This window comes from Heliangelus exortis, chromosome 10, assembly GCF_036169615.1.
Source record: "Heliangelus exortis chromosome 10, bHelExo1.hap1, whole genome shotgun sequence".
Lineage (NCBI taxonomy): Eukaryota > Metazoa > Chordata > Aves > Apodiformes > Trochilidae > Heliangelus > Heliangelus exortis.
The window spans coordinates 21,699,765-21,714,035 of NC_092431.1; the positions used below are offsets into that span (position 1 = coordinate 21,699,765).

General features: G+C 43.5%; 1 protein-coding gene across 1 annotated transcript in view; it reads left to right on the forward strand.

The window, feature by feature from the left end:
* Positions 1–8,853, forward strand: part of ANKRD50 (ankyrin repeat domain containing 50) — a 31,687-nt gene extending 22,834 nt beyond the window's left edge. Inside the window, exons 4-5 of the mRNA XM_071753876.1 lie at positions 138–3,685; positions 5,865–8,853. Coding sequence (XP_071609977.1) covers positions 138–3,682 — 3,545 coding nt within the window. The 3' untranslated portion in view covers positions 3,683–3,685; positions 5,865–8,853. The remainder of the gene's footprint in view (positions 1–137; positions 3,686–5,864) is intronic.
* The last annotated feature ends 5,418 nt before the right edge of the window (positions 8,854–14,271 follow it).

The window sequence follows — 14,271 nt, forward strand, 5'->3', positions numbered from 1 at the left end:
GTATTTACTGCATGTACGTGCAGAATACATTATAGTGGGTGTTCCCTACCCAAAAATGTCTGTCTTGTTTATTTTTTTAAAAAGGCTGGGTTAAACACAACTAGATCAGGAACAACAACTCTCTTCTCCTTTGATAGGTTTTCGAAAAATCAGCCTGGATGATCTGCGGAAGGCTTACATTGTGAAAGATGTGCAGCAGTACATCCTGCACCGTTTGGACCAGGAAGAGGCACTGAGGCAACATCTGACAAAGGAAACTGCAGAAATGCTGAACCAGCTTCACATCAAAAGCAGCGGTTGCTTCCTCTACCTGGAACGTGTCCTGGATGGGGTTGTGGAGAATTTCATCATGTTACGAGAGATCCGCGACATCCCGGGGACGCTGAACGGGCTGTACCTCTGGCTCTGCCAGAGACTTTTTGTGAGAAAGCAGTTTGCAAAGGTCCAGCCTATTCTCAACGTAATCCTTGCAGCCTGCAGGCCCCTGACCACCACAGAACTGTATCACGCCGTGTGGACCAAAAACATGGCGCTGACGATGGAGGATTTCCAGCGCAAGCTGGACGTCCTGTCCAAAGTTCTGGTCGATGGGCTCGGGAATACAAAAATCTTGTTCCACTACAGCTTTGCAGAGTGGTTGCTGGACGTGAAGCACTGCACCCAGAAGTACTTGTGTAACGCAGCAGAGGGACACAGGATGCTGGCGATGAGCTACACTTGCCGGGCAAAGGATTTAACACCCTTAGAGGCTCAAGAGTTTGCGTTGCATCTCATTAATTCCAATCTGCAGCTGGAGACTTCGGAGCTGGCGTTGTGGATGATATGGAACGGCACGCCCGTCAAGGACTCCCTGTCCACCGTGATTCCTAAAGAGCAAGAGGTCTTACAGCTGCTGGTGAAAGCTGGGGCTCACGTCAACAGCGAGGACGACCGCACGTCTTGCATCGTGCGGCAGGCTCTGGAGAGGGAGGATTCCATCCGCACCTTGTTGGACAACGGGGCCTCCGTAAACCAGTGCGATCCCAACGGGAGAACCCTGCTGGCCAACGCGGCCTACAGCGGCAACCTGGATGTCGTGAACTTGCTGGTCTCGAGGGGGGCAGATTTGGAGATCGAGGATGCTCACGGGCAAACAGCACTTACCTTGGCTGCTCGGCAGGGCCACACCAAGGTGGTCAACTGCCTGATCGGCTGCGGGGCCAACGTGAACCACACGGATCACGACGGGTGGACGGCGCTGCGCTCCGCGGCCTGGGGCGGGCACACCGAGGTGGTTTCCGCGCTGCTCTACGCCGGGGTCAAGGTGGACTGTGCGGATGCTGACAGTAGAACGGCACTGAGAGCTGCAGCCTGGGGGGGACACGAAGATATCGTGCTCAACCTGCTTCAGCACGGCGCCGAGGTCAATAAAGCCGATAACGAGGGCAGAACGGCTTTGATCGCGGCGGCCTACATGGGGCACAAGGAGATCGTGGAGCACCTGCTGGACCACGGGGCGGAGGTGAACCACGAGGACGTGGATGGAAGGACCGCGCTGTCGGTGGCCGCGCTGTGCGTGCCAGCCAGTAAGGGCCACGCCTCAGTGGTGAGCCTCCTCATCGACCGCGGGGCTGAAGTTGACCATTGCGATAAAGACGGCATGACCCCGCTGCTGGTGGCTGCCTACGAAGGACACGTGGACGTTGTTGATCTGCTCCTAGAAGGAGGGGCTGACGTTGACCACACGGACAACAACGGTCGGACGCCACTCCTGGCAGCTGCCTCCATGGGCCACGCTTCAGTTGTGAACACTCTCTTGTTCTGGGGGGCAGCGGTCGACAGCATCGATAGCGAGGGGAGGACGGTCCTGAGCATCGCCTCTGCGCAAGGCAATGTCGAAGTAGTAAGGACTCTGCTGGACAGGGGGCTGGATGAAAATCACAGAGATGATGCGGGCTGGACGCCCTTGCATATGGCAGCTTTTGAAGGTCACAGGTTGATATGTGAGGCTCTTATAGAACAAGGTGCTAGAACAAACGAAATTGATAACGATGGGCGTATACCTTTCATACTGGCTGCGCAGGAGGGTCACTACGACTGTGTGCAGATATTACTGGAAAACAAATCCAACGTGGATCACAGAGGCTATGATGGGAGAAACGCACTCCGTGTTGCTGCTCTAGAAGGTCACAGGGACATAGTGGAACTGCTGCTCAGCCACGGGGCAGATGTGAACTACAAAGATGCCGACGGCCGGCCAACGCTTTATATCTTAGCGCTGGAAAACCAGCTTACGATGGCTGAGTATTTTTTAGAAAATGGTGCAAACGTAGAAGCCAGCGATGCTGAAGGAAGAACGGCACTCCACGTTTCCTGCTGGCAGGGCCACTTGGAGATGGTGCAGGTGCTGATAACATACCACGCTGATGTGAACGCTGCAGATAACGAGAAGAGATCTGCTCTGCAGTCTGCTGCCTGGCAAGGCCACGTGAAGGTAGTGCAGCTTCTCATTGAGCACGGAGCTCTAGTTGACCATACGTGTAACCAAGGTGCTACTGGACTCTGTATTGCAGCCCAAGAAGGGCACATTGACGTTGTCCAGATACTACTGGAGCACGGTGCTGACCCAAACCACGCCGACCAGTTTGGGCGCACCGCTATGCGCGTGGCAGCTAAAAACGGACACTCTCAGATTATTAAATTACTGGAAAAATACGGTGCCTCTACCCTGAATGGTTGTACTCCATCTCCAGTCCACACAATGGAGCAAAAACCCTTACAGTCGGTTCCCTCTAAAATGCAGTCATTAACGATGAAGTCAAATAGTTCAGGGAGTACTGGTGGAGATATGCAGCCGAGCATGCGTGGCTTGTCTAATGGGCCTGCTCATGCCTTCAGCTCTCCTTCAGAGTCCCCTGATTCTACAGTTGACCGTCAGAAGTCATCCTTGTCAAACAATTCTCTGAAAAGCTCAAAAAATTCTTCTCTCCGCACCACCTCGTCAACTGCGACTGCTCAGACGGTGCCCATCGACAGCTTCCACAGCCTGTCCTTCACAGAGCAGATCCAGCAGCATTCCCTGCCACGCAGCAGAAGTAGGCAGTCCATTGTTTCTCCTTCCTCCACAACTCACTCCCTAAGTCATAACCACAATTCCCCGAGTAGTGAATTTGAATGGAGCCAGGTAAAACCTAGCTTGAAATCAACTAAAACTAACAAAGGGGGGAAAACGGACAACTCCGGCAAATCCGGGTCAGCTGGGAAAAAAATAAAGCAGAGTAGCTCCTCCCAGCCAAAAGTGTTAGAGTATGAAATGACTCAGCTTGATAAACGAGTACCTGTTGCCAAATCTGGGACGAGTGTGCAAGGTAAATCGATGCCGCCGGAGCCACAGTGCAAAATTTTGGTGCCACCAGCTCAGCAGGAAATTGGTCGGTCTCAGCAGCAGTTCCTCATTCACCAACAGAGTGGAGAGCAGAAGAAGAGGAACGGAATCATGACGAATCCCAATTACCACCTTCAGAGCAATCAAGTTTTTCTCGGCAGGGTTTCTGTCCCACGAACAGTGCAGGACAGAGGGCATCAGGAAGTACTGGAAGGTTATCCTCCTGCCGAGACAGAGCTCAGCCTTAAGCAAGCCTTAAAACTGCAGATCGAAGGGAGCGACCCCAGTTTCAACTACAAGAAGGAAACACCATTATGAAAGGTAACCTACCCAGTTCCACAGGCAGCAAACACCTCTGTTTCATCATGTGCAGTTTTAAAACACTAAAACTTATTTTCGTTGTCCTTTATCGTAGCAGTTGCTTTCTTACTGAAAACTGTTAATGTAAAATCTTAGCTTGGCATAGATTTGTTTCACTGCCATTTAAAAGCATGAGCTGTAGAGGGATGATCACAAACTGGTTCAATCTCAAAATCCAGAAAAACTTCTTTCCTAGGAGGGTGTCAGAGCACTGGAGCAGGCAGCCCAGAGAGGCTGCAGATTCTCCTGCTCTGGAAGAGGGGTTGGACTGGGTTCCCTTTTCATTCACTGGGTTGCCCTTTTCATTCTGTGGACTGGATCACTGTCATGTTCCCTGCTGAATTTCTGATTGCCAAATCTGACACTGCTGCCTGGTATTTGGCTGAATAAAGCAGCAAGTTGCATGTGGCATTGTTTGGGAATTTTCAAACGGAGAGGCAGATGGGAATTTCAGTACGTGATATTTTCAGATAGAGTAATGATTTCATTATTTACAGAAAGGGTTTTCAGGAAGCTTCTGAAGAGGCTTGTCACAGGTGGCAGCTCCTGTGAATTTGGATTTGAAATGTGAAATCTCAGTAGTATAATTATCTACAAATTAAGAAGTTAAAATCCTACATTAGAACTTTAGTTTTATATTTCTGTAACCGCCCTATACAAGAGATGGTGTTTCTCAGAGCAAGATTAGAATCTTACATCATAATACCAATTTTTTGACCATTCTGCAGTTCTTAATCAATGGGGTTAATTTATATTTCTCACTTTCTTTTTCAGCTTAAAATTCAGTATGAGAAAAAAAATTTATATAGCTTTTTCAGACCTGAATTTTCTGTGGGTCTACTTAAACAGAAATATATCTATCCCCCTTCCTGGTGAGGTTTCTATCTTTTTTTTAATTTTTTTATTTTTTTTTTTAGAATATTGGGAATGTGTTAATATATTTTCTATTTAAATTTCAAAGTGGCAGCATCTTTTTATAAAATGTATGTCCATCTCTTACTTTGCTTATTTGCTTATTTTCTGAAAGCATATTCTTTGTGTAAACGTTGCATTTTTGACAGATCAGAGTGCTGCTCCATAGGACAGGAATGTTCTTGTTAGCTGACTTGGTTCTGCTGCAAGTCATCAAAGACTGCAGGTTTCTAGGACAATTGGAGGTGGTGCAGAACCCATGAATGTGAGGTTTTCAGCTGACAAAAACACAGGGTTTGTCCTCAAATGCCCTTGAAATGGATTTCACTTCAGTGGAATGAATCTCTCTAGATGTAGCTGAGTTCTCCTGTGAATAAGAGATAAAAACATCCATAAAACTTATGCATAATTAAGGACTTCTCACTCTTCTGTACCTGCACTTGATAGGCAGTGCTTGTGTTCATGTCATTCTTTTTTGTAAATAAATCCTTGGGCTTTAACATAGGATGTACTGGTTTGACCTGACCAGTCACCAAACGACTAATTTTGAGGATTTTTTTTTTTTAATTATTCATTGCTTTTAAAATATAAACAAAGGATGTAAATAGTTGAAACATTCCACATATAATTTTCTAGTCTTCAGCAGGGCTTTGCTTTATTGGGAGCAAATTGTGCTTTACTTAAAATTGAGGAGTTTTCTCTGTGGGGTGCTTATGCAAGTGGCTGAGCATTGTGAGGTGATGGGGACCTGAACAGTTCCTGTTGCTTTTCCTCTAATAATTCTTCATAGCTTCATTCTAAACGTGGAAGCTTCAAATCATTTTGTGTGGATTATGAATTGCTTGGTGCAGGCTCTATTTTACCTCCTCTTTTGCCAAGTCTGGAGCACAAACCCATCAATTTCCCTGACCAGTGAATAAATTAGTCACCTGTGGAGAATCCCATCAGAAATTCTCTACTGGAGGAGCAGCTTTGCTCCCCTGGCTGCCACTTCTGAGCTCAATTTGGGAAGCTCTCATGCTGTGAGGACCTTGTAGCTGCTTTGGATGACAGAGGGCACCTCAGGGAATCAATCATGGGATTTGAGTGAGGCAGGAAATACTTCTCATCATGGTTATGTTCTTGTGTGCCTTTGACTTCAGTTAGAAATGATGCAGCTCTCTTTCTGACAGCACTGTTTGTATTGGGGACCAGTTCAAAACTCAATGTTTCTGTTTTGCACTTTTAGGCCAATTCCATGATGCTATGGAACAGAAGCTCTTCTGCTCTGAAGGATTTATCAGCTGGCTGGGATGAAAGCATACAATGCTTGTTTAGTCCACCTAGAAATTCAAGAATGTGATTCCTACAATACAATTACCTTAAATACTGTAACGTGCCTACATTTTCAGGCTGCCTTCTCAGTATAACCCTCTGTGCTTCAAAAATTTATTTTGTGTACTTTGTATTTAATACACAGAATGAGCACTTTTTTTAATTGCTGAAAGATAATATGCTGTATTTCCCTGACAACAGCTGAAAGTGGTAAGAACAAGGAATTCTGGTTCCCTGTTCCAGAAGGCTTGGTGGAGGTGCATGTGCCACAGTGACCTGTGTATGGAAAGGCAGTGCTTTTTGTCTGTGTTTTCCTGTGGCTGAAGAAAATAAGCAAACAGTTTGTCACCTTTGCGTTGTTTAATTTATGGTCACTTCCCTGTGTGCTTCAAAAGGTTCTCTTCAGAAATACAAGTCTTGGAACAGTATTTTATAAATACTGTGCTTGTGTGTTGTCTGTGTAATCGCTGTTCAGTGGTAGCAAAGGAGTCGGACCGCAACAGTCTTCAGTATTTTGGGGATTTTTATCCCCCTAAAAAATCCACTGTCTGTTACTGCAGCACCAGATTTGGATGGCAGACTGTGACCACTGAAAGAAAGAAATAGGCAAATCTGTCTTGGACACCTGATCTTAACTAGCCTCTGTTACTGTTACAGTAGTGAGGTAGCTGAATATGGGTATGGTTTAGGTGCTAAGGTAAAAGGTGTGATCCTGCTTTCGTGTATTTCTTTATGTATTAGAAGCAGCTCTTTCTTTTTTTTTCCAAGGTAAAGGACTGTGTTGAGAATGTCAGTGATTGTGGAAAGCACAGATGCTTGGTTAATGAGGCTTAAGGGAGTACAGTGGGAAAGCAAACTGTAATACCTGTGTCTGGGGAGCAGAGATTCCTGAGTTAGCCCTGTCCTGAGACAATAACTCTTTAAAGCACAAACTTGTATGAATGTGGCTACTGCTTCAGATGGATTAGGTAGAGCCAGTGTGAGTGTCTCTGTACTTGGAGCATGGTTAACTTGCAGCCTGGATAGTATGTCTAGGGATAGTGGAAAGCTGGTTCCTTACTTTTACAAAAGAAGAATTTTACTTGTATGAAAGGGAGCAAAACCAAGGCCATTGTTGTGAAAGTGAACAGTGTGAATTTTTCCTTTGAATGTGCACGTTACTTGCACAGCTCTGTGAGTGATAAAATGAAACAAGTGGGTTATTTTCTCCTAAAAATGCAAGCTATATTCTGCTATTCACCATTACACAGCCTTGCTCTTTAGAAAATAAGCCTATTTTTGTATGCGAGTATTTCTTCTAAAGGCTTGGGATTCATCATTATCATACCCTAATTCTGATCATTCCACAAAGAAGATGATAGAAAGCTGAGGTTATTTTTCGTAGAGGATTAATTAAATCTGTGGCTATCCTTAAATTTTGATAAATGGCCCCTGAATGTTATATGTAGTGTATACTTAGTGAGGCACTGAAGGGCTCTGTGTCTCATTGCTATGATTAACAATCATCAAAACACCTTTTTGTTTAATGTCTTGCACCTCCATTCTTATTTGCTTGTTGCTAAATGTAAAAATAGATCTTTTGTAGTCAGGCATTCAGCATATAGTAAAAGTAGACGTTAAAAGTTGACACATGGCAATATTGATGATTCTGAATGTTTCATATATTGAATTTCTTGTCCCTGTGGGACAATTATAAAATAAACATGACAGGAGTCTGACAGAATGGCCTTAAGAGGGTTAGTGACTCAGTAGAAAGAGAGTACCAAAAACATCCTCAACAAACTTGTTCTGAACCTCAAGTACAGTAACTTTGCAATACTGTGCAAAAATACAGCTTTTCCTGGTTCTTAGGTGTATGTTTTGTTCTGTAGAAAGGGATCCCTGAATGCCGGCGTTTTTCTGCTTACCTTGACTCTCATTGGGGTTATATTTATTTAATTTTATTGTGTTATTAATTGCACCTTGTGGGCAAAGGACGTAAAAATATGGCCAGTTTCACAAGGGGCCACAAGTTATAGATAGATAGCCTGGTGGGTTTTGTGTGAATAATATTTACATGTGAAACGGTTGCTAGGGATACCTCACATCCAAACCAACCTAAGGTAGACCTGTCGGAAGTGTCATCAGGATAAGAGTTCTTAAATATCACTTTGCAACAGAGCATGACTTGCTTTAAAACACCCAGTTTCTCAGAAGGTGTGTGTAGCTCCACGTTGCTGTTGTGTGCAGGTTTTATGTCCTCATCGTGCTGGTTTCTCCTGCAGAGTGGTTGCTGGTGCTCTGGTTTGGCTCTGCTCCTTCCCGGCTGGACAGCGGAGTGGAGGTGGATGGAGCTGCACAGCTGTGACTCAGCACAGCTTCTGCTGGCTGTAATTCTTCTCACAACCTCAAAAAAAACTGAATAAATCACAATTCCTCTTGGTTTTTTCTTCCCGGGTCACCGGTCTGTCCGAGGTCACCTCCACAAGAGGTCTAAAATCCTGGGTGAGAAAGGGAAGGGCAAGGACAGTTTCGTGGGCAGGGCTGTCAGTGCTGTGTGCACGGGGAGAAACTCTGCAGAGGAGAAATGCTTTAGGAAATACAGAGGCACAAGTGATGCATTTTTGTCTTCTCTGTGATCAGTATTGAAAACATTGCCATTTATTTAAAAATGAAAAGGTGTTTTCCCTCAACAGTTACTCTGCTATGCAAATGTCTGTTATGCTTAATGTTCCTCATCTGAACTCCTCAGTTAACTTGGTTTGCAGATAGACTGGTTTTCCTGCAGTGGGTTGTAAATAGCCTTTAATGTACATTGAATGAATTTCACATTGTAAAATTTTTATTTTATTCCTTGTATTATATTAAGCAAAAATCCCTGTGTATATGAAAGTGCATAATAAATATATTTGCTTTTCAGCAGACATCTGTTTTAATTTTACTACCTCGTTTCCTGGAACATCTCAGGAAAAAGGTTAATTAAACTTGATGAATATTTGTGTAACACTTAACGAAACACTATGTGTGTGTGTCCAGTAGACACTCTGGTGTAGCAAAACTCAGACCCCAACATAAATTTCTGTGACCCTGCTTATCATTCCACTGACCTTTTTCATATTGATCTGAGTCATCCCTGAGCGTTTGCAGGAGATAATTTGCTGTGTTTTCCTTTGTTTTAAAATGGCTGTTATATACCATATATGCCAGGAGGGCAAATAAATTCAATGTTTTGGTTGCTCTTTTGAGTTCTTTACCACTTCAAACAGCATTTGCTCATTATCTCTGTGATCAGTATTTCTGGTTAGTATTTTCGGTGTAAGCAGAAGCTTCCTTACTGGTGGTGGCTACTCATTTTTCTTGTTACTAAAAAAAAAAAGGAGAGAAGTTTTCCAACTGTTGAAATGATCCTATTTGCCCTGGTGTCTTGTCTCAGCTCTGGTTCAGGCTGTACTCCTGTGGTTCCTGTGATTTCTCAGCAGAGTTGCTGGGTGTGAAGGAAAGGTTTGGCTGTGCCTTCTGCAGATGATGGGTCAGCTCTACCTCTGTATTCTGGTTCACTGCTTCCAGCTGCTGGTGCTCATGGGTCAAATGATTCCCAAGGTTAGGAGAATGACAGAATTGTCAGTAACTTGTTTTCTGTGTATTTCTGTGGTTGCTCACAATAACTATTTGACCCTTTTGTGTTCTTGTGTCTGAAATAACAAAGTATGAGATGTGTTAGTTCAGTGGCAATTTTTCATTGAGGCAAAGAAGCAAATTAATCTTTTAAGTCATACTATGTTCCAGAGACACACATTTTCTTCAGATAATTACTGTAATGATATTTAAATAAAATTATTCAACACCTGCTTTTAATCTCTTACTCTATGGACTATATGCAGTCATGTTGACAAATGCTTCACATTTTCTGTGAAATCTGTACCACGATTTGGTTTGTTTATTACATGTATTTTCCAAAAGAAAGCTGGGTCTGGTTGACATAGTGAACTCCACAGCTTTTCAGTTGGAGTCCCTTTGAGAGGCAGCAGTGAAAATTTGGCATTGATCTAAACTCTGATTATTTTATACTACAAATAGTCACAGAAATAGGGTATGGGACCGAGAAAGAGACTTGGCAAATCATTGCATCAAAGTCTCCAAATTTGTAGGCAGGTAGTGTAAACAAATTGACCTTTAGAATTAAAATCTAATTTGCTGGTGTCCCAGAAAGACCTACAGCTCTCACTTTTATCCTTGCAAATTTGTAATAAACCAGCCAAGTCACAGAGCTACCATTACAGAGAGGAAAAAAACAGGTAATGCACTCCTGTGACAAAACCTTCAGTTTGTGTCCTGTAGCTGTTTCTGATGGATTAAGAGGACAGGAAAGGATGTTGTTGTTTGGTTTGGGACTTTTTTTTTAAATCTCTATGCCCCATGAGTTCATTTTTGGACTCTCCAGTCTGTTCTGTGTTGCCTTTTGGGGTTTGCTCCAACATCTGCGTTAGGGAACTGCCAGTTCTGCAGCAGCTTCCACCAGTGTCCCTCTGCATCCCTGAGACACCAGCAGCTGGGGAGGGAGGATGCAGGGAGCTTCTGGAGATAACCAGGAAAATAATGGCCGCTTCTTCAAAGGTTTCAAGCAGGTCCCTCTGGTTTAAGGGTCTCTTTGAGCTGCAGCAAGATGTTGGCTGTGCAGGAGCCCCCGTGCCCCTGGGTGCACCAGGGAGATGTTGAAGTAAGAGGTGGTCTTGGTGTTAATGTGGAACACAGGGGGGGAAATCAATTCTGCATTCTGGACTTGAAGCAAATGATATTTCAGGGAAGCAGGGTACATCTCAGTTGACTGCCCTGCTTGGGGGAACTAAAAATCTTCATTTTCCAAGTCTTGAACTGTGTTTGGAATGGTTCCTGGAATTGTTCTGCATGTTAGTCTGCTACAGAGGTGGCTGTGCTCCTTGCTCTTGGTTCCTAGCTCAGGTTCCAGAACCCCTGTCTCAGTGTGTTTACTATTCCTACATTCTTATTATTATTTTGCTTTTTAAATGATAATAATCCATAGAGTTAAGATGAGAAGTTTGACTTACACAATGCAGGCAAGCTGTTCCCCCTTCAACAGTGGTTTTCCAGCTGTGGTCTGTAAAACCCTCAGGATTCATGAATTAATTTTAAGGGCATGAAGAAAAGGTAAAAAAAAAACCCACAACAAACCAACAACAACAACAAAAAAGGCAAACCTATTATCAGATGCCTTGAATTCATAAGGGGGCTTTAGGCATTTGCAAATCAGAAAACCTGAAAACCACAACTCTAAAGTTTCAGCTCAGTAAGCTGCTGTGTTTAAGGCTAGAAATTCTGATTCATCAATTTTGGAGCAAAGAAAAAGTCTGAAAGCTGCCCCAGGCACCTATTGCTGGTTCTTCAGTCAAAGCCTGGCCGTCAGGTTTATGATTTGATTTAAAGACATGGTTGTACTTCTAATTAAATTTTTTATTCATTACAGACCTAGGTCGAATCCTAAAGAGTTCCTGATGGGGAATAGCACCTCTACCTAGGCTGATATGAATTTTTTTCTTTTCCCATGCAAAGCTAGTATTCCTTAAAGTATACAGAAGATTGGTCAGATTACCAGGCAAGGAGCATGATGAAAAGGCCAAACCAGGGTAAGTTAAAGTGAATATTTAAGGAAATAAAGTATTTCCTTTGAACACATTAAAGATTTCCCTTTTCTTTTCCTCCTAGAATGGTGCTGATAATATAAATTGCCAGATCTGTATTGAGAATTTCTATTTTACTTGGAACTGCCAGAAAGGGCAGGAGATTTTTTAAGAATCCTTTTCAAGATACTTGGGTGTCTTTAATTAAGGAGCCTCCTGTTTCCCAATGACATTATAAATTCCTCAGTGAAGTTGGGACTCTGAAAATACCAAGATTTCAGAGAGGCCACTTTGGGGGACAAAGCAGAATAAGCTTTTGGGTTTGGCTTTTTTTTCCCCTTTTAATTGTCTTGATATAACTTGGTTTTGGCCTGCATCTCTTAGGGGAAAGAGTTTTGGCTTTTTTTAAATTTTTTTTTTAACTCAGGCAATTAGTAAAATTCTGAGTTGAGGCTGAGAGCTCAGCTGTTGTGTACTTGCTGTGTTGTGGTGAACATTAAGCAACCTCACAGGGAGACTGTTTGAAATTCAAAGCTTTATTTGTAGATCCCAAAGAGATGGGATTTTTATTATGATTTATTCTGTCTCCTTCCATCATACTGGCTATTCACTTTCCCTTCTGTTTTCCCCAAGTACAAACCAGTGTACTCTTATTCAGCAGTGGATCTGGAAAGAATGCAATTCTTGAGCAAAAGTTGCTCAAGATCAATTTTTTACATAATGATGATGTAATAATTACATTGGTGTTTTCCCATATCACTCTGCTAGAAGGTTTTTTTTACACATAAATCCCAAACCCTCGATAGAGAAGACAAGAGGAATACTGAGCTAAGGAAATGTCTGCCCTGTCAGCTTTTCCTGGGTCTCTCCCAGCACTTGGCTCTTCTGCTGCCTTGAGTAACATCTCCTCTGGCATTAACTCATCTCCTGCTTTTTTTTAGTTGTTTTTTCTGTCACTGGAGGCTCTCCCCACACCAGCTGTGTCAGAGAGGAGGCAGCTCCAAGCTGGAGGCCTCTGAGCCCACAGATGGGCAGAGAACAAGCCCACTGCATCTCCTGGCAGAGCTTGCTCAGCTCTGCTCCTGCAATCTGCTCTTTCAAAAGCCCCTCTTGGGGAAAAAAAAAAAAAAAAAAAAAAAAAAAAGGTTTCTCCCAGAACCTGACTGACAGATAAGGAAAGAAGAGTTTTTCAAAGTGTGTGAAGCAATACTGAGCATGCATCCCAGTTTTCTCCTGGTGTTGTCCATTGGACTGAAGGAGAGATGTGACAGGGAATGTCTCCCTGGTGCCTTGGTCCTGCCAAGGGGCTGCCTGTTTCTGGAGGGTCTCATCTGGTGGTATTCAGGGGACTGAGAGACAAGATCTTACCCAGCACGATGCCTGCTGCATAGGAACTTTTCAGAGCTGGGTAGGACCAGTCTATGTGTCTGTCCAGTTACACTTTTCTGAAAAGTAAAAAAGCACCAGGATGGTTGGTGTACAAGGTTTGGTTGTGTGAGAGAAAACATGGCAGGGAGGACAGGTTCCTTTCATCTCACAGGTCAATTAACTCATTGCCACATCTAAAAAACTTCAGTACTGGAACAAACCTTGAGATTATTAAGTGGGGGTATAATTAAGAGCAAGAGCTCTGGCTTGTCCTCAGGAGGTGTTTGTTGCAGAGCAGGAGCAAGGCAGAGGTGCCTCTGCTCCTACCAACACCACAGTTAATTCTTGCCTTCTGCTGAGATTTCTCACCAGAGAACTGGGTGAAGTTGGTTTTTAAGTGATCTCACTAATTACTTCTTTACCATGTGAAATTAATGAACATGTCATTGCTATTTACATGGAGCTGAGACTCCCTGAGCAGTTACACCAATTTCCATAGCAGTTCCCTTCACTGGAAGCTGAGGCAGCAGAATCTGCACCTGAACTGATGTTCCTCTGCCTCTTGGCTCACACAGCCTGCTTTTATAAAGGAGGTGTTCTTGCCCTTCACCAAGATGGGATGGTTAATTAAAGAACAGGACACATCAGAAATTCATCCAGCCCAGCAATCTGTCCTTAGCAATGACCAATATCACATATGAAGAGAAAAGTATAAGAAAATCCTAAGCTTTTGATGATTTTTCCTCTTAATGCTCTCCCGCAGCTTTTGGTTCAGGGATTTCCAAACCCAAAGTCTTTGTCTTTAATATTTCACATCTTGGTCAATATTGACTAAATCAGCCAGGAACGAGTGGCTGAGGTGGAAAAAAGCACATTGTACTTTTACAAAAATTATTTAATGTTTGTTCTTTGAGGGTGAGACCACTGAGCAATTAGCTACTGAACACGTTTTAATCCCTAAGTACATTAATATCAGAGCTCTGTCTGTCTTCTCTGGTATGGAGTAAATGTGGAGCACTTGATACCAACTTAAGACAATGCAAAAAGATACTGTTTGAGACAAAAGAACATCCTCACATCTGCTAAAAACCTGCTTTGCAACAAGCAAGAAAACCCCATTGCACTACCCCAGGTCCTCAAAGGGAAGTCAGCAGGTCCTTTGCATAGACACTAGACAATCCCAAGCATGAAAACAGATACTGTTTCCTTATTACCTGCCAACAACATCAACAAACTTGAATATTGATCCACCACGTCTCTGACCACGAGGCAGAGCCACGAGATGTCAGTAACAGGGAAAGCATGTTACCAAAACTGAGGGGTTTCAAAATTAAATTG